Source organism: Octopus bimaculoides, chromosome 23 (assembly GCF_046866305.1).
Source record: "Octopus bimaculoides isolate indiv1 chromosome 23, ASM4686630v1, whole genome shotgun sequence".
In the NCBI taxonomy this organism is placed as follows: Eukaryota; Metazoa; Mollusca; class Cephalopoda; order Octopoda; family Octopodidae; genus Octopus; species Octopus bimaculoides.
The window spans coordinates 38,615,657-38,635,451 of record NC_142950.1 but is presented as its reverse complement, the minus strand read 5'-3'; the positions used below and the strand labels follow the sequence as shown (position 1 = coordinate 38,635,451).

Sequence of the window (19,795 nt, the reverse complement as noted above, 5' to 3'; positions counted from 1 at the left end):
GTGAATTTTTCAGTGACTCTGGATCCCATATGTCTCCTCCTAAACAGGACAAGACTAAACAGAACAAGAGGAAACTCATTACAAAGTGGGCCGCACTGCTAAAAGAATTCAAGATTAGTTTTCGTTAGGTGTGCTGTGTGTTGCATTTAGTCATGGGCAGCAGTGAATTAGCAGAGATATACCTTCAGATCCCTATTCGGGCTCTCTACGTTCTTAATCTGTTGAGGGCAACTTTTCAGCCTTTTGAGGTTGATAAAGTACCAAGCCAGGGCAGTGGTTCGACAGAATTGTTAAAACGTCGGAGGACAAGATCCTTATTTTAAATCTCTACGTTTTGAGTTTTAAACTGCTGACCAATACCTTGGGAGTGGATTTGACTAATGGAAATTGTGTGGAAGCCCGTCGCATATGTATATATATGAGCAAGTTGTGCGTGTGCGTCTTTGTATTTGTCCCCCCCCACCCCGAACAAAAAAAACCCACTTGGTAACCGTTGTTGGTTTATTTACGTCCCTGTACATTAGAAATCCGACAAAAGATACTAGCACAATGGATCTTTTTGGTTTGACGGGCAACACTTGTTTTCTTAACGAAACACTTTCAAACTTGGGATACTGGTAGAATGTGTCATATAAAACATCTTTTTGAAAGTGTTTCGGTACCAAAAGCACTACATAAAACATTAATGAAAAATGTTGCCCGTCAAACCAAAAAGACCCGGTACAATTAGTTACTAGACTTAAAAATAAGTACTGGGGGTCGTCCAATAACTGAAACAAGTTGTAGTAACGCCGTGCGCATGCGTGGAATTCAACAAGCAAGCTTTCCCGCTTCATTCTGTCTCTTTCTCGGTCGGCCGGCCATGAGCATGGACGTGTCAAGCAGTGTCTCCAACATTCCAACTCTGGAGACAGTCTCTTTCTTGCTGGCCAGCGATTGAGCATGGACGTGTTTAGCTGTCTCTCACCATCTTTCGGACTTACGCTCGACAGCTCGCTTACATCTACATACCAACGTCCCAACAACAATGCTCACACACACAGAAGCTGTAACAACAAACAAGAGCTAAAGATGTATATATTTACCACCTGAATAAATGTTGTTTAAGTTGATAGTCTGGAGTTCAGCGTTCCGTTATATTTCTTAATTTTATATAGGAAAGTCAGGTATACATCTAATGATGTATAACCAACTTTCCTATACTGGTGACCCCGACGTGATTCGAACACGCAGCCCGCTGAGCTGCAATAACCCACTTTCCTATAAAGTGGTGACCCCCGACGAAGAAACAAACGCAGCATGGACTCTGGACTACCAACTTATAACTGGTGAACCCCGACTAAAGAACAAATGCGGCCATGGAGACTGAACTACGTATTACCAACATCAACAAGCGCGGTTTTTATCTCGCCTCTGTTAGAGTGGATTTTTCCACTCACGATAAACAGACAAGAATTACAGCCTGCGACTTTCCAATTGTGTACTAAAAAAAAACTTGGTATAAAACTCTCACGTGTACTGACTTTCTATCTGCTGGTGATATCTCACATACATATAGACGGCCTGTTTTTATTATGTTCTTATATGTCGCGTTCACACTCTCACATACACATACATCTTTTATGCCACACTAAAAATCTCTTGTTATTTCATTTCATACGGTCATCTTCTATCGTCTCATTACTGGTATTTACGAAATCTATGTTATCGTAGTATAACATATTTGTATATCATCATTGAAAAATTATTTTTGTGTTCGACGTGTGACACGTTTAAATAAAAGGAGTCCTCTGTTTTTCCATTCGTCACCATTTCTCCTTTTTGAGTTCGCACGGTCGTTCTTTCATCTTGGGTTAAGAAAATTTTCTTCGAGGTTTTCGCTAATGGTCGTGCAGAGATTTGTCTGTCGATCGTCTGTAAAAGCGCACCTCTTCAAACACCATCACCGAGTGACCTTTTCACCACCAGCTTCGTTCAACCAAGATTACCACCGTGACGACAACAATTACTACTACCAACTACAAGCATTCCCCCCGACGTCGCCAAGTTTCAACAGGACATCATTACCACTGTCAACATCATTACCACCACACATACAGAACACAGCTATATTACAGTTCCTGCGCCGACGTCTTCACCATCAATGTACTGTCTACCACAATGTCGTTCGCCAACAACCCCACCACCAGGGACACACCAGATCAACACACTCGGTTTTATGTTCACTGTGGAGTGGAATTTATCCACTCACGCACAACAGTAAGAGCTAGCCGAATTGAATATTCCGTACCAGGTAAACGGTTACAACTGACCACGACTTCCTGAGTAGACATTCTATCTCCTTGTGGAATTTTAATACGAACTGGTTTTCTCTATCTCAGTGTTTTGGGACTTTTCGCAGTCTATACTACAGACACTTTTATTATGTTCTGTGTTTTTTTTCTCACACATACACTAGTGCACTCATATATTTTCTTTCCTTTCAGGGAAAACAAACAATCAGACTTTTACATCGCGTGATTCCAGTTTCCTGGACAGTTGTCATCACGGTTGTTTTGTCATTGTCATTTCATTTGTACATTGCATGCATGTATCACACGAGTGTACATTTCATTTCTTTCATTTTTCTTTGTGTGTGTTTGTGCTACATCTTGTGGGTGGTTTTCAGTGGCCATCCTGCCTCAGGCGTTCCAACAGATTTCATATTATCGTGCGTTTCCGCACTGGCAAGGGAGCCCTGTAGTAACGCCGTGCGCATGCGTAGTCTCACGCATGCGTGGAATTCAACAAGCAAGCTTTCCCGCTTCATTCTGTCTCTTTCTCGGTCGGCCGGCCATGAACATGGACGTGTCAAGCAGTGTCTCCAACATTCCAACTCTGGAGACAGTCTCTTTCTTGCTGGCCAGCGATTGATCATGGACGTGTTTAGCTGTCTCTCACCATCTTTCGGACTTACGCTCGACAGCTCGCTTACATCTACATACCAACGTCCCAACAACAATGCTCACGCACACAGAAGCTGTAACAACAATCAAGAGCTAAAGATGTATATATTTACCACCTGAATAAATGTTGTTTAAGTTGATAGTCTGGAGTTCAGCGTTCCGTTATATTTCTTAATTTTATATAGGAAAGTCAGGTATACATCTAATGATGTATAACCAACTTTTCTATAAAGTAAAAGATAATAAATAATGGCAACAACAGCAATGTGACTTCGACATCATTGTTGTCGTTGTCATCATCAACAACAACAACAACGTCGTCATCATTGTAATCGCCAAGATGACAACAAAAACGTATTCTCGAGTTTCCACCCATTCACCTCACCACCACCACCCCTAGCACTATTGTTACCATCATCACTATCATTATCATCAGCAGCAGCATTAACACCAACTCCGCTGCCACTACTACTACTACTACTACTACTACTACGCAGAAACGTCAAGTAAAGATTGAAAAGGGAAAAGGCAGTAGAAAAAGCTAACCTCAATTAAGCGTGAAATAAATCCAGCAGCAGCAGCAGTTAGTAGTGGTGGTGATGACGGCGGTGGCAGCGTGAAGTAGCTGTTCGTCTCCTGTGACAAGAAAGAGAAGTTGGAAGCACTTATGATTTCTAACTACAAGGTAAATGTATCGTTTACACTCACACACACACACACACACGTACATCTGTCGGTTGTTGTTGCTTAACCCCAGGTCAACTTCGATCGAACAAAAACTGTGATCGCTGCATGTTTGCTTGTTTTTTGGGGGGTTTTTTTCCTCTCACTTTTTATTCAAGTATATATAAGTGTATCTGGGAGAGCATTATTCAATGTTTCTTCCACTTTCAAACATGGTATGAGAGAGATCGGAAAGGGCTCGCAAGATCTCGTAAGTTGAACGAACGAGCGACCAACCGCGAAGAGGATCCCGTGAAATTACCATTTATTGGCACGCAAGTCAGACGTGCAAAATTATGCATACCTTTTGTATATACACGTCATTTTATGTAATGTATATGAAGCGTTATATATGTGTGTGTGTGATAGAATTTGCATTCACATTGTTTATATATATATTCGTGTATATGTATACATACAGAATTTACTTTAAAGTTTCTTTTAGAAAGTGTGATGTGATTTTCTTATATGGGAATCGTTCCGGCAAACATTTGTTTACTGAGCATTTCTCTACACGTGGACTATTGATGTTATGTCTTTGTTATCATGTCTCACAATCCACTCATTCGAAACTCAGCCTAACCTAGAGAATGATAAAAAGAAAAGAAAACTAGAGCATATGCGTATGTCCCAAACACTCTTGAGGAGACTTTTAGGCGATTGTATAGCACTTACATCCTTCTGTCTGACGCGCGCGCGCGCACACACACACACACATCCTCTCTCTTTATCACTCTTTCTCTTTTTTCTCTCTCTCTCTCTTTATCCCTCCGTCTTTCTCTTTTTTCTTTCTCTCTCACAAATCGTATTTCTTTCAAAAACAGAGACACTTAAGACAATTCCTGGTTTTATGACACAAACTTCTTGTTTTAAAGTGATTTTAAGTTAAAACCTCCTACGATTTCACGTCCATTTTCCAAACACTAGCTTAATAATGAATGGCAAAGTTATTACCTCCGCCTTCCGAGGGCGGAGATGTTGTTTCCAGTCTGTTTGTTTGCTGGTTTGTGGACAAGACACCTCAAGAACCGTTGGATGGATTCGGATGAAACTTTCAGAGATGTTTGTCTTCGTGACTGGCACGAACTCATTAGATTTGGGGATCGATCTGGTATCGGACAAGGATTTTCGATTATTATATTTACTTTTAGGATTACTTTGACGTTCAATTTTTTTCTCAATTAGCTTCCTTGACGCTGTTGTAAAAGTTTTATTTTCGTTTCTCTTTAATTAATTTTACTCGTGTCTCTAAACTGATGAAGAAAGAATTCAAACTGCATAAACAAACGGCAGCAAAACCGTTCAGAAATTAAATAACACTATCTTATATTTTTATAATGTATATATTAAATATATTATACATACATATTAACACTTTACTTATATACATACATATACTTACATATATACATCGATCTAAAACGAGAGCAATACTAAAGGAAGGCCGGAATTTAAGAGAAGAAACCAAAAGGTCTCATGCTATTCATTTAAAAATTCCTGATTAGAATTTATTATTACAACCGCTCTTGAAAGTATTTTGAATGGTGAATTTGTTAACTTTCACTTGTATTATAACTTAGATAATAAAAAAAAATCTTAGATATGTTTCGACCAAAGATCGATCCAGGCCATGTCTAACTTAATAGATAAGGATAAACTATTTATTACAATTACTAAATTTTCTACAACCACCTTCACATTCCGTGATTACCATTGGGATCGATCAGGTACCGGATAAGGATTCTGGATTATTTTTCCGGGTTTTTTTTTTGTTGTTTTTTTTACTTAATTTTTGAGATCGGTCAGGTTCATTTTTAGTATTCTCGTTTGTGAGACCAGTCGAGTTTATTTCAGATATTCACATTTTAAAATACATCTCTGGCTAATCGTTGAGAGGACGTTAGTGTTACCTTGGCGGAGGTTTGCGCTCTTGTTTTACTAGATAATTTCATGATTTTCAAAATTGTTTCAACAGAAACAAGATAACCAAAGTGTAGGATGAGCTATGCCTGTCAAGGCAGTATGGTCAGGGATTGATTGCTTTTGATCATAACCTGGAATTAAACTCACAACAATCACAATAACAAACGTATTAAAGGGAATCAAGAGGAAAGCCCTTACGTCGTTCACTCGGCTAGCTCGAAAAAACAACCACATCTTCTTTAAATCGCACCCGGCTGCCTTAAAATAATCGAAGGACACATTGGATTATGTAATCTGGTTCACTGTGCATAGAAAAACAAGGTTCCGACTGAAATACTTTGGATTTTTAAGTCTACTCAATGAAGACCAACAATGTGACGCATCTAAGTGGTCGTTCGTCTCGCTAGAAATGGCAGCAAAATCCCTCCCATATCCCATACCCCAAGGTCTTAAAGGCGTATCCGATAATGCAGTCCTACATATCCGTAAAACGAAGAAAAGAAAGACGGGATTGTTATGGTTAGAATGCTTTTGATCATAGATCTGGTTGAACAGGCTTTACCAGGGGCTAAACAACAACATGTATTAAAGAATGCTTCTTTGCGTGTATGTAGCATGTTCTAGACGACCTCTGTAGATGTGTAAATCTGAAATCTTCCTTCAGCGTTTGTTTGTGTGTGCATATTTGGCTCCTGGATACATAAAAAAGGTAATCTATAAATGTCACCGAGAAACGGCGGAGGTAAAGAATACGCGCACTACCCGTTTTCGGCGTAACCTAACCCTAAACGCTGAAAACGTGTGGTGTGCGTATTTACTTTCGCCCTAGAAATGACAGTCAATATTTCCCTTTCAAACATTCTTACAGTGTCAAAATAAAATTAATATTCTCTTTCACATATTTAAAAGTGTAGTCCTAGGAACATGTATAAACACATAGTAGTCATGCGTGGTTTGTCCTGACTGGTATGTGTCGTCGCTCGTTCACGAATGACCAGGAGCGAAGACAACAACAGCAACAGAAGAAAGGGGAAAAAACCTCTACCCAGTCGGTTGGTCTGCTAAAAATAACAGGGTGGACATTGGAATTAGACACTGAGGGAAAATGGCTGTAACTTTTTTATTTTTTAATTTTGACGATTTTCGTTTTCGATAATGTGTTCTATATGTCACGGTCATGCGATTCCCCCTAAAAAAAATTTTGGACCACCCCCTCCCCTCCCCCACACACGGGGGATGGGGGCGATTTTCATTTTTGACATTGTGTTCTACATGTCCAGGTCGTACGAATAGCCTTCTCGCAACTTAGATGTGAAAATGAACGGCTTACATTTATATTGAAATAGAAAAAGGATCATATGTGGAGTCCCCACCACGAAACTTGATATGCTAGAAATAACAGCTAAACGCGGACAATCCAAATCTTGCATTGGTCCAGATGGACTATATGTAAATAAATATGAAGGAAAAAATGCGCTTTGGCAAACGGGGTTAGGGCTAGGGTCGGGGTTAGGGTAAACCTAACCCTAACCAGATTTGGCTGTTATTTCTAGCATGTAAATAGCCTGCTTGGTGAGGTGGGGGAATTGAAATTTTTCAGAATCGGAATCTCCATAGCCTAAAACGTGGGATTCCGTAAAAAAAAAAAATAATAAATAAGGGGGGGGGTTCAGATTACATATAGTCCATCTGGACCAATGCAAGATTTGGATTGTCCGCGTTTAGCTGTTATTTCTAGCATATCAAGTGTGGGGGGGGGGTAGGGAAGGGGGGGTCAAAAAATTTTTTAATGGGGAATTGCATGACCGTGACATATAGAACACATTATCGAAAACGAAAATCGCCAAAATTAAAAAATAAAAAAGTTACAGCCATTTTCCCTCAGTGTCTAATTCCAATGTCCACCAATAACAGTTAGCGTTCCCTGTTGCATCTAAAGGGAAAGGAGTCATTTGATAGAGTAGTTCTTGAAACTCTAATGCATTACGACAAACGGTCGTGACTGGGAAATCTTCGATAGTAGGTTTTGTTCATTCAGAAGCAGCATAATCATACGAGCTAATAAAGAAAAAGAAAGAAAAGAAGCCTCTACTATGTTTGCGAGAAATAACAGTTAGCTTTCCCTTAAATCATACCATAGAGTGTCAAAAGAGGAAGAACGCATATGTAATGCAGTTGCAGATAGCATTCTGGAAACTGTAAGAGGCAAACTACAAATCTTTCAAATCACATCCTCATTGTCTAAGAGGCAGGAGGCAGACATTTGATGTAAAATGGGCTGGGATTTTAACAGCAAGAATACTTTATCTGGATCTGAGTTTAACTCATAACAATGACATCATCATCATTATTATTATCATCATGAAAAACCAACGAGTGAGCCTGTAGGTGGTCGCTCGACAAGCTAGAAATAAAGGTCAAACATTTCCCACAAAGATACTATCATATGCATATTATTCATGCCTATATTTAAATCCCATTTTGTGTGTCTTGTCTCTAGAGTCTGAAAAGGAAAAGGGAAGGATGCATTGGATATTGTGCTATCCTAGATACACTATAACTAAAAAAAAAGAAAGAAAAAAACCTGGATGATTCAGTTGGGGTGTCTTTGGTTCTAGGTTTAACGGATCACAGCTGCTACGCGATTCTGTGGCACGACCCCACCCGATTCTACGGAATTAAGGACATGGTAGAAATAGCAGCCACATTTCAACAAATCACGCTTTATTGTCTTAAAAGGACACATTTAACTGACAAAAGGGAGATTGTCAGGGTCGGAACACCTTTCAATACGGCTGACTTGGGGGTTAAGCAATAACAACAAACAGACAGACTCACACACACACACACACACATATATGTATGTATATGATTGACAGTACTATATCCGTAGCAGATATTCTGATTTGCATTGGTCTTTGTCTAGCTGCTTGTATAACTATATACTGACTCGCCCCCCCCCCCCTTCTTCTGTACGCAGACACACACACGTACATTCACGTATATGAAACTACATGTGAAACATTAACACACTCATCTCGTTCTCTATCAAAATATTGTTTTTGTAACTGTACACACACAAACACGCACACACACACACATGTATGAAGTGAGTAAATAATACTTTACGTCACCGAGGTGAGATGTACTCTTTGAAGTTAATGTGAGTCTGTTACATACATAAACACATATGTTTGAATGTGCAAATGTGAGTTTACGCGTGTTGTATGTAGAGAGAAAGAAATGCTTCTTGGGTCGATTTAAAGCATTGTAAAAACGATTTAACATTAAACAAAGAATTACCCGATATTCTTGGTAGAAGGCATACTTTTACATGCGGACTTGACGCTCACTTCCAGGTTTCCGACTGCTACCTTTCAAATATATATTACTCTTTACTCTCTTTTACTTGTTTCAGTCATTTGACTGTGGCCATGCTGGAGCACCACCTTTAGTTGAACACATCGACCCCAAGACTTATTCTTTGTAAGCCTAGTACTTATTCTATCGGTTTCTTATGCCGAACCGCTAAGTTACGGGGACGTAAACACACCAGCATCGGTTGTCAAGCGATGTGTGGGTGGGGGGGGGGGGCAAACAGATACACAAACGCATTGACACACACACACACACACACACACATATATATATATATATATATATATATATATATATATATATATACGACGGGCTTCTTTCAGTTTCCGTCTACCAAATCCACTCACAAGGCTTTGGTCGCCCCGAGGCTATAGTAGAAGACACTTGCCCAAGGTGCCACGCAGTGGGACTGAACCCAAAAACATGTGGTTCGTAAGCAAGCTACTTACCACACAGCCACTCCTACGCCTATTCTTTTATTTTTTACTTATTTCAGTAATTTAACTGCGGCCATGCTGGAGCACCGCCTTTAAGGGTTTTAGTTGAACAAATCGACCCTAGGACTTATTCTTTGTAAGCGTAGAACTTATTCTATTGGCCGACCTGTCTCCGCCCCACCGACACACACGCCCCCACACACACACACACCTGAACCTGATGCTCCAGAATGAACATCACGGCAATCAACACAAAGAAAACACAATTAACAAAACAAGTCATTCATACACGGAACTAAAAGAACAATATCCTAATGACATTGGAACATTACAATTAAATTTTACTAAACACAACTACCGGAACTTAATTAATGACACCCCACAAGCCACGACGAGAGGGTAGGATAAATCTACACCCTCCCCAATCTCCAAAACTCAACCAAGGACAAAACCACACAAGATACACCGGGAGGGGAGGATAAACCACCACTAATCACCAGGTAAGTAATTCTATTCATCATGGTTGCGTTCAAGCTTGGCAGTGTGAATCTACGTGGCCTGCGATCGTATGGGAAGCAAGCATGCTTGCTATACGATCTCAGGTCATGGGATTTGGATGTCGTAGTCACCAGTGAAACCAGGCTGACCGGGTCACAAGCTCTTTCGCCCTTCTTCGATGGTTATGAAATTTACATATCTCCAAGCCAGCCTAGAGGAGGCGGAGGAATTGTGGTTTTATTCCGGAAAGGCCTGGATTTAGAAATCAAGACAATCTTTGGAACCAGAAGGCGAGCTGGTCGTCCTGGACGCAGCGCATAGCAGTGGTAACGCCTTCAGACTGGTTGCAGTTTATTCCCAAAACGACTATTTCAGATGCCTAGAGGCTTTCCTTGGGACGTCGCGCACCTTAGTGTTATTAGGGAACTTTAACACAATCCTAGATGCAAGCGTGGCTGTGTAGTAAATAGCTTGCTTACCAACCACATGGTTCCGGGTTCAGTCCCACTGTGTGGCATCTAGGGCAAGTGTCTTCTACTATAGCCTTGGGCCGACCAAAGCTTTGTGAGTGGATTTGGTAGACGGAAACTGAAAGAAGCCCGTCGTATATATATATATATATATATACATATGTGTTTGTCCACCCAACATCGCTTGACAACCGATGCTGGTTTGTTTACGTCCCCGTCACTTAGTAGTTCGGCAAGAGAAACCGATAAAATAAGTAGTAGGCTTAAAAAGAATAATTCCTGGGGTCGAGTTGCTCAAATGACTGAAACAAATAAAAGAATGTGGGCTGTGTTGGCTCAACTCCAAACGGAACAGGGAACGCTTGCTTCACTAACCTGCTTAGTCGCTTTCAACTGGACAGGAAATCGGTCAGGTTGTTGGAGGGGATGTAGGAAGGGACGGTATGCGCAAGTATGTGGGTGGTGTGGATGTGCTCATATGGTTTTGCCTGCATGTCTGTATCGATGCGAGCGTTACAGTCGAAAGTAACCATCACATAGAATCACCAAACATCTCCACTACTTAACACCGTCCAAGTTAATCCTCTTCACCTTTACAGCGGATATGAAGAGCTACGCAAAAAAGAGAAAAAACTGATTGCTATTAAAACGCGTAAAATTTGGGGGTTAATAATCTTAATCTTTAGTTACAGTTTCTCATTCAAACTACATAATAGTCAGAATTGTCGGATTAAGACAGTAGGGCGTTTTGGAGGTCTAGCTACCACGTAGAGGTCTCCCTCATTGGTTCATACATACATATATACATAAAATCGAAATAAAATACTTAAAGTAATAGTCGTCAAATACAAAAGCCAAGGTCCATGCAGTGTCATGGGCCAAATAAATTTCCAACTTCTTGCCTAATGCGATCCCAGTACAATCTATAATATCTTACACTATTTCAGTATTACGTCTCTATTGTAATGTAAGATAATACTTTCAGTTTGAAAGAAGTCTGTCATAGATATATATATATATATATATATATATATATATATATATATATATATATATATATATATATATATATATATATATATATATATATATATATATAATTCTTTATGCATTCCAAAACCGAATTACAGATTTTCACGTATTGGAGTATCAAAAGATTCAGTACTATTTCAGCTACAAATTAAACTTGATTTCCATTCACATATTTGCATTTCAAAAATTTAACATTATAATCTTTTCCATAAATCAACTAGCGTAAACATGTTATACGATGACGTCACATTTTCTATACGTGTGTGTGTGTGTGTACCTTAAAAGACACCACTCATGACACATACCTTCACTCACTCTATATCTCTTTCTCTCTCACACACGCACACGTATGCACGCATGTACACACACGTCCATTTCATATAGACACACACATACATCTTTCACTTTCTTTCTCTGTCCTTTTCGATTTCTCTTCTTTCAATTTCTGTTCTCTTCAAATAAATTTTTACGGAATGAGCAGGAGAAACACAGAAAAGACATAATCTCTCCAGAAACAAGTATAAAGCAAGGAGGATTGTAGAAAACCAAAGGCGCGAGTCTGAAGAGAGAAGCGAGATGAGATTTTCTCAAGATCAGCAAATGCATGTTGCAGCACTTAATGTTAGATCAATTAAATCAATGTTTTAATGATTAGACAGAGATCCAATAGAATAACTTTCAGAAACAGACTACGTACAAATTCGTTCTTCACAACTCCTGAAGCTGCTTTTAGATATGATCCATCCCATTCTTATAAAAATGATAACTCTGTCCAAATTGGTGTGCTAAACACAAATTGTCGTTTAAGTAGAGCTTTAAAATTTTCAAATGAAACAAATGGTATGTGCTGCTCAGGAGGTCAGGTAACATTGCCTGCACTATTAGCTCCTTCTCAATCTCTTATGGATTTTCTAGAAGGTATTTCCATCCAGTCAAAGGATTTATTGAACAATATCAGACAATACAACTCTGCATTTCAAATGACATCGTTTGGTGCATCTAAGAAGGTAGATAAACATGAATTTACGCCGACGTCAAAGTTCAAGGGCAAGTCTATCACCTCATTGGCTCCCTGTTACCCACAAATGAATAACCACAGTTCCCCCAAATTTACTTTATGAGTGATGTAAGACAACGAACCCGAAGAAGGTGTCAAAATTTCAGATGATGGGTCGTGTTAGACAGAACACTGACTGCTGCAATAGAGAGTATATCTACTGACACCTTTTCGGTGCGTTCAACAATCACATAACCCCCTACCCCCAATTTTCCATGACAGGTTAGGGCCCGAAATACTCCAAACGGACGCATAGCATGTTACTTAGTCGAATTAGCCCATCATTTACTCCACAAATGTTTTGTTGTCAATGCTGCACTTTCCCATATCACCTGTTTCAACATAATTGTAATATATTATATACAAACTATGCCATTTTAATCCCGAGCAATGCCGGGTATCTCTGCTTGCATATGAGTAAATTTGTTTCTTTGTACGTTGACTGTTGAAAACAAATAAAATTGATAATATTTCAGGATTTTTGTATCATTTCAATTAATTTCACCAGTTCGCAGATAATCGTGCACTTATTTTCCGAAACTTCGTACTGTCTATTTCAGCCTAATGCATTTTATAGATAGGGCATATCTACACAAGAGCGCCCCACCGAATGTATTGTTTTCATAACTTTAAAGAAAATGGATATTTTTAAATAAAATTTTCTTCAAATTTGCTTCTAATGGTGTAGATTCCAATCATATCGGATTTTGTAATATTAACAATATTCTTCATTCAGAAAAGGGGAGGGGGGCCCATCACAGTTACAGATAAACACATTCCAGCCGTTTTAATATTTAGAAAGGCACCCACTTGGGGTCGCAAAAAAATTCTTCTTTTCATGCGTTTCTTTTTATCTTTCCAAGCATCAAATTCATTGCACAGCTGATAGAAGTTTATTTTCTGACTATGGCCTGATCTGCTGATAGCCTCTAAAATAATACCCGTTCAGATAAACTGGCAACAGTAATCCGAAAGACAGAAATCAAATGTTTCTGAGGTCAAAAGGTCTCCACCAGTTTATGCCAAGACGCATTTTCCCATCGCTACAAATTCATCTTATCCGCAAAACACTTTCACATTAATCTACTATTGGAACATCACTTCTCTTACATGTAATATGAATACAAGTAATCGTATTTTCGATTGGTAAAATGAAATTTGGTGATATATTGTAAATAAATGTTAAAAATTACGCTATGCAATATTGAAATGCGCGTGTGAATGGGTGTAAGATTTTTCTTTGTCTCGTGTTTATGTGTGAGCGCAGGTGTTTTCTACGAATGTGTCATCACTACAACTTCTCTTGAATACGCCCCAAGAGTCCATCACCAACCACCTGGGCATTTGGACACAACAAAACCCTAAGTCAATGTGTGTGTGTGTACTTATGTCTATGTATATGTGTCTGCGTCTGTTTATCTATGTGTGTTGAGACACTGCTGGTGTTCGTTATTAATACTACAATGGCTCTCTTAACATACGTACGACACACACACCCATATACAGGCATGTACACACGAAATTATCTGTGTACGTCTGTCTTTCCATCTGTATTTGTGTGTTTAGACGTTAGATGTGTTCCTTATTAATACTAAAATAGCTTTAACAAACGTTAAGTTAATAAATACTTCTAAAAGACTCCTGCATTTTCAAATTCTTTTCCTTATATTTTAACTCATCCAGTAACCACCCCCAAATTTACAGAAAACAAAAGACGAAGACAAGTGAAGGAACACCGAGCAGGTGCATCAGTTTGGCGCTTGGGAAAAATGGAAAAGTTTTTGACATTTCACACCTACACTTTTCGATGGAAACAAAAAAGGAGATGGAAGAAGAAAAACAGAGAGAGAAAAAAATGTGTAGGGAATAAGGGTTGAACATGATGAAATGGTTGAAAGAAAGAGGCCGAGTGTGTGTGTGTGTGCCATCAGGTCGGATGTGTACTATGACACACTGGACAAATTCAATACAGCGATCCACCACAAGCGTCCAGTACTTGCTATTTGTAAGGTCGTTGTCTTTCATCATGCTAGACTGCACACTTTGTAGATATAACAGAAGTTACTGGGATTTAACTGGAAAGTTCTGCCGTACCCTCAATATTCGCCCGACCTTGCACCTCCAGACATCTACTTGTTTTAACCTCTTCAAAATACATTAAATGGACAGACTTCAACTGTAAGTGGGATGTAATGTTCATAGCTTCATTTTCATTGTAAGGGAGATAACTCTTTCTCAAATAGTTTTATATTGAAAGTTCATGAAGCAGTCCTTTATGGTGCCTCTGTTGATGCTGTTGTTCTCGTTCTTTCTTTGTCTTATTTAACTTCTGGTCAACCTTTATTGAGCAAATTTATCGTTAACGACATTCCAGCCGTGGAGCTCACTCTTTCTGGCAGACTTCGTTTATCTTGTAGCTGATGTATTGAGGAAACTGAGATATTCAGCATGGTTATTCCTTAAAAAAGTTAGGCGGCTATATTAGAAATTTGATTGTTATTTCTAGCAGGCTGAGGTACCACGTTGAAGGTCTGTTGTTGCCTTGTCTGAGATTTAAAGAGTAGAAGTGCAGAAATTTTTTTTTTTTTTTTCACTTATAACAGACGCTACCAGACGATTTCTTTGACCGTACTCATTTGGTTACCAGACGATTTCTTTGACTGTACTCATTTGGTTAGTCTAAACTAGGCTGCGATCAATGAGTTTAGGCTGCTGCATATTTAATTTTTTTCAATCAATATACATTACTGAAAGGGTAAAATATTTTATGCGATTTCAATAAAAGTACGTTTTAACTGAAACTTTTCTTCTTTATACACGTACACACGCGCACATATGCACACATCTGTCTATACATACATACACAGACAGACATGTACATCTTCACCTATGAAAATGAATGTATGCAAATGTGTATGTATGCATGCGTGCATGTATGTGAGTACATACATGTGTGCGTGAGTATGTATACATTGTATGAGTGGGCAGCGAGCTCCTCAAGAAGCACTCTCTCCCTGATGATTCCCGACACAGCCCCAAAACACCTGGGCTCTCTTACCTCAGAGAAGACCTGGATGGAAAGCACTCAGCATATAAAAAAAAAGACCATGTATGGGTATTGTTGCCTGGAAGCTTGAAGAAGACAGTAGGATTGATATGAAGCGCAGCCTCTTTTGGACACAAGACCACTACATCACACTCTGAATCCAGGAACAGGAGATTGTCACAAAGTACCTGGTGAAAAAGGGAGACAGTGATGCTCTCGTAATCCCAAGGTGCAACCACATGTGTAGGCTATGTCATGTTTCTGAGGAAGACACCACATGTGATTAGCAGCTGTCCTAAAATGGTGTCATGGTGTGTTGGTTGAGCTGTTGATGCACATGCCCACTTATGTGCATCCATTCACCTAAAGAACCTCAAATGGAGAATATTTGGAATGTTACACAAATCTTCACTGTGCCATTAATGGATTGGATTTGGAGAATCTGCATCAATTTCCTTTACTCTTTTTCCTTAAAATCAAGTATTTCTAGATTTTCGTGTAAATTTGTTGGTACATAAGCTGATGCATCTATGATGATAGGTACATATAAGAACTCATAGTCAGGGTACAAGAGCACTAAGTTTTGCATTAATTCACCATATATGTGCTCTTTTTCCGGGACTTTTGATGGTACATTTACATCCACTAGGGATCTGACCTCTTCAGCAGTTTATAATTTTTGTTCCCTGTCCGACAGAACAATATCCAGTCTGTTCTGTTTGCACTAAATTGCTGTTTTTATTGGAGCATTCCAAAAGTATTCCTTGTTTTTAAATGTGCATCTATGTACATATGTTTTGAATCTTTTTTTTTTAAGTCAAAACACCACAAGTTATTGGAAATAATATGTAAGTCAATGATTTGTGCTTTTATCTTGTATTTCAATATTTTGGATAGGACCTCCTTTTCAATAAGTCTTTGGGGAAATGGTTTTGGGAATTGCCTACATCCATCCATACATATATAAATGAACACACACACACACACACACACATATATGCAGCTTTACACTTTCACACATACACATCCACACACATAAATGCATTTTTGTGTTCACCTCTATCGACCTACATATTATTGTCAATGTATGTATTTTTATTTATGTATTTATCTGTTGCTTTTTTATTATTTGTTGTTTAATATTTTTATTTTCAGTTTCTCATCAATTATCTGAGTGATCTTGAAGAAACACTTCTTTTGATGAACAATGTGAAGAATTATGCTGAGAAAACTATCTTGCTTTCTGCAGAATGACATTAACCTTCGAGGCTCTATTTTTACCCATGTGATTTGATAAGATGAAAATACTAACAATGTATTTGAAAATTATTTCATCTCTCCGATTTGGAATCCAGAACATTGTCCCTTTTTTCTGTTTGTTTGTTATGGTGGGATTCATGTTAATGAATTCACATTTTCCCGGAGAATCAACCAAACTAAGGCTTGGCAACCAACATGTGGTGATGAAGGCAAAGTTTCATCCTCGATGGAACAGAACTATTTCCTGGAATCTTGAAGAGTTGTTTGTCAAGGATGTCTTCATGCCTTCTTGTTGCAATCCCTGCTTGTTTGTCATTCTGATTATTTCAGCTCCTCGCAATGTCGAAAAGCGCATGGCAATTCGCCAGACTTGGTGTCAGCCACCAAATTCATCGATGCATACAGGGGATTGGATTGGTTTAAAACTTGATGCTAGTACTAGAAATGTTAGGGGTAATGGGGATCATATCGGTGATTCAAGGAGATGGCAGTGTGTCTTTCTTATTGGCAGGACAAGCGATGCAAAAACAGAGTTAGCAATCCAGCAAGAAATGAAAACCCACAAAGACATTCTGTTGGGTAGTTATATTGATACATACCGTAATCTAACATTAAAGGTATTCCATGGTTTCTATTGGGTTCACAACAGTTGCAAACCTAATTTTGTATTAAAGACAGATGATGACTGTTTTGTAAATACAGGTCTTATCTATCATTTACTCACTCATTCCAACAATGAGTTGGTGAAGAAGAAGCTTTATGTTGGTGACATCAACTTGACTCTACAAAAGAGAATTGTATTGCGACATACTGCCAGCAAATGGAAAGTAAAGAAGACTGAGTATAATGAACCATACTACCCACCTTATGCTAGTGGTTTGGGCTATATACTGTCAGCTGATGTCATTGCTGAAATGCTGGACATCAGTAAATATTTCACACCATTTCCAAATGAGGATGCTTTTGTTGGAATGGTTTTGAACTTCTTGGGTATAACTCCAATTAACAGCCAGCGATTTACAAGCCTGCCTTCAGGTTGGACAATATGTAACTTTCTCTATCTTTTGGTCATTCATAATATCGCAGCAGCATCACAGAAAACTCTTCAGAATAAAACAAATCATGCTCCTTTGATGTGTAAAAGGCAACATTTCATCACCACATGGAACTGAGGTTTCTCAAAACAAGACATGTTTATTTTTTTTTTTTCTTTTAATCTCTTATTTGAAATTTCAATAGGATAAAATTAAGATATTTTCATTTAGGGGAGCTGAGGAACAAAATAGTTAAGGCTTGGGAAAACTTTAAACATTTTAATTTAATTTGAGTCATACGAATTCCAATTTCATTTATTTAAAAATAATTCTCATTTAGTTTTCCAGAACCTTTCAACTGATTTATGAAAACATTTCAAGTTTTATCTGTTTTCAATTTCCATGTAAATGAAAAACTCAATCCCTTGTTGCAACCAGAGCTAGAGTCGTCTGCCAGTTTGGCATGTGGCTTCAAAATATCGAGAGGTTTTGTAACTGGCATAGGGTTTTTGGGAGGGGTCTCACGAATAGAAGGACATTGAGCCTCTTTCATCTAAATTCAGCATTTGTTCCAATACTCACGCAAAACACTTGAATCAAATTTGTCAATCGTTGCTAGAAAGAGGACAGATAAGACAAGTTCAATTCCACTGTGTGGCACTGTAGGCAAGGGTTTATTGCCATAACTTCAGAACAACTCTTGCTCCACTCTTACATAACTGTACTGACAACAGTTACGCGGATGAATTCACACATTCATACATCCCTGTCTACATGATTCATTCTCTACTCCCTTACTTCATATATATATATATATATATATATATATATATATATATATTGAAGGCTGCACCAGGCTCCAATCTGATCTGGCAAAGTTTCTACCGCTGGATGTCCTTCCTAACACCAACCACTCTGAGAGAGTAGTGGGTACTTTTTACGTGCCACCAGCATGAAGGCCAGTCAAGCAGTACTGGTATCGACCACACTCAAATAGTGCTTTTTACGTGCCACTAGTACAGAAGCCAGTCAGGCTGAACTGGCAATGATCACACTCGAATGGTGCTTCTTACATGCCACTGGCACAGGAGCCACTAGCAACAATCACACTTGAATGGTGCTTTTAACGTGTCACTGGCACAGGTGCCAATCAAGTGGTATTGTCATCAGCCACAACAACAATTTCACTTGCCTCAACAGGTCTTCGCAAGCACAGTTTATTGCCGAGTGATTGAAGGGTCCTCTTAAATGGGCCGGATATGCTGCACTGGCATAGGCCACAGTTATGGTCTCACTTGGTTTGCCAGGTCTTCTCAAGCACAGCATATCTCCAAAGGTCTCAGTCACTTGTCATAACCTCGGTGAGGCCCAATGTTCAAAGGTTGTGCTTCACCACCTCATCCCATGTCTTTCTGGGAATTTATCTGTAAATATAATATGTAACAATTATTTGGTAGCCATGATAAAACTCCGAGTTTCGGATGCCGGGGGAGGGGGTCCCAAGCCAACATCTCTTCAGTTATCTGGCCATTAAAAATTCCTATGAAAATGCATTTTCACAGGAATTATATATATATATATACATATACATACATATATACATACATATATATATATATACATACATATATACATACATATATATATATATACATACATATATACATATATATATATATATATATATACACACATACATATATCATCATCATCATCATCATCATCGTTTAACATCCGCTTTCCATATGCTAGCGTGGGTTGGACGATTTGACTGAGGACTGGTGAACCAGATGGCTACACCAGGCCCCAATCTGATTTGGCAGAGTTTCTACAGCTGGATGCCCTTCCTAACGCCAACAACTCTGAGAGTGTAGTGGGTGCTTTTATACATACATATATATACAGACATATATACATATATATATATACACAGACATATATACATACATACATATATACATACATACGGTAATCTTCAAGTTTAGGGGGATA

The 19,795-nt window shown here is 38.7% G+C and overlaps 1 protein-coding gene across 2 annotated transcripts in view; it reads left to right on the top strand.

Annotated features, from left to right (window-relative positions):
* Positions 1-3,436: 3,436 nt before the first annotated feature.
* LOC106875824 (beta-1,3-galactosyltransferase 5) overlaps positions 3,437-19,795 on the top strand; it is a 16,800-nt gene continuing 441 nt past the window's right edge. The window contains exons 1-2 of one of the 2 annotated variants that reach the window (XM_014924109.3): positions 3,437-3,630; positions 16,665-19,795. The exon at positions 16,665-19,795 is cut by the window's right edge and continues 441 nt beyond it. In XM_014924109.3, coding sequence (XP_014779595.1) covers positions 16,808-17,941 — 1,134 coding nt within the window. In that variant the 5' untranslated portion in view covers positions 3,437-3,630; positions 16,665-16,807 and the 3' untranslated portion in view covers positions 17,942-19,795. Of the gene's footprint in view, positions 3,631-9,321; positions 9,907-16,664 lie in introns of those variants that run through there. The other variant, XM_089340608.1, reaches the window with a different exon arrangement.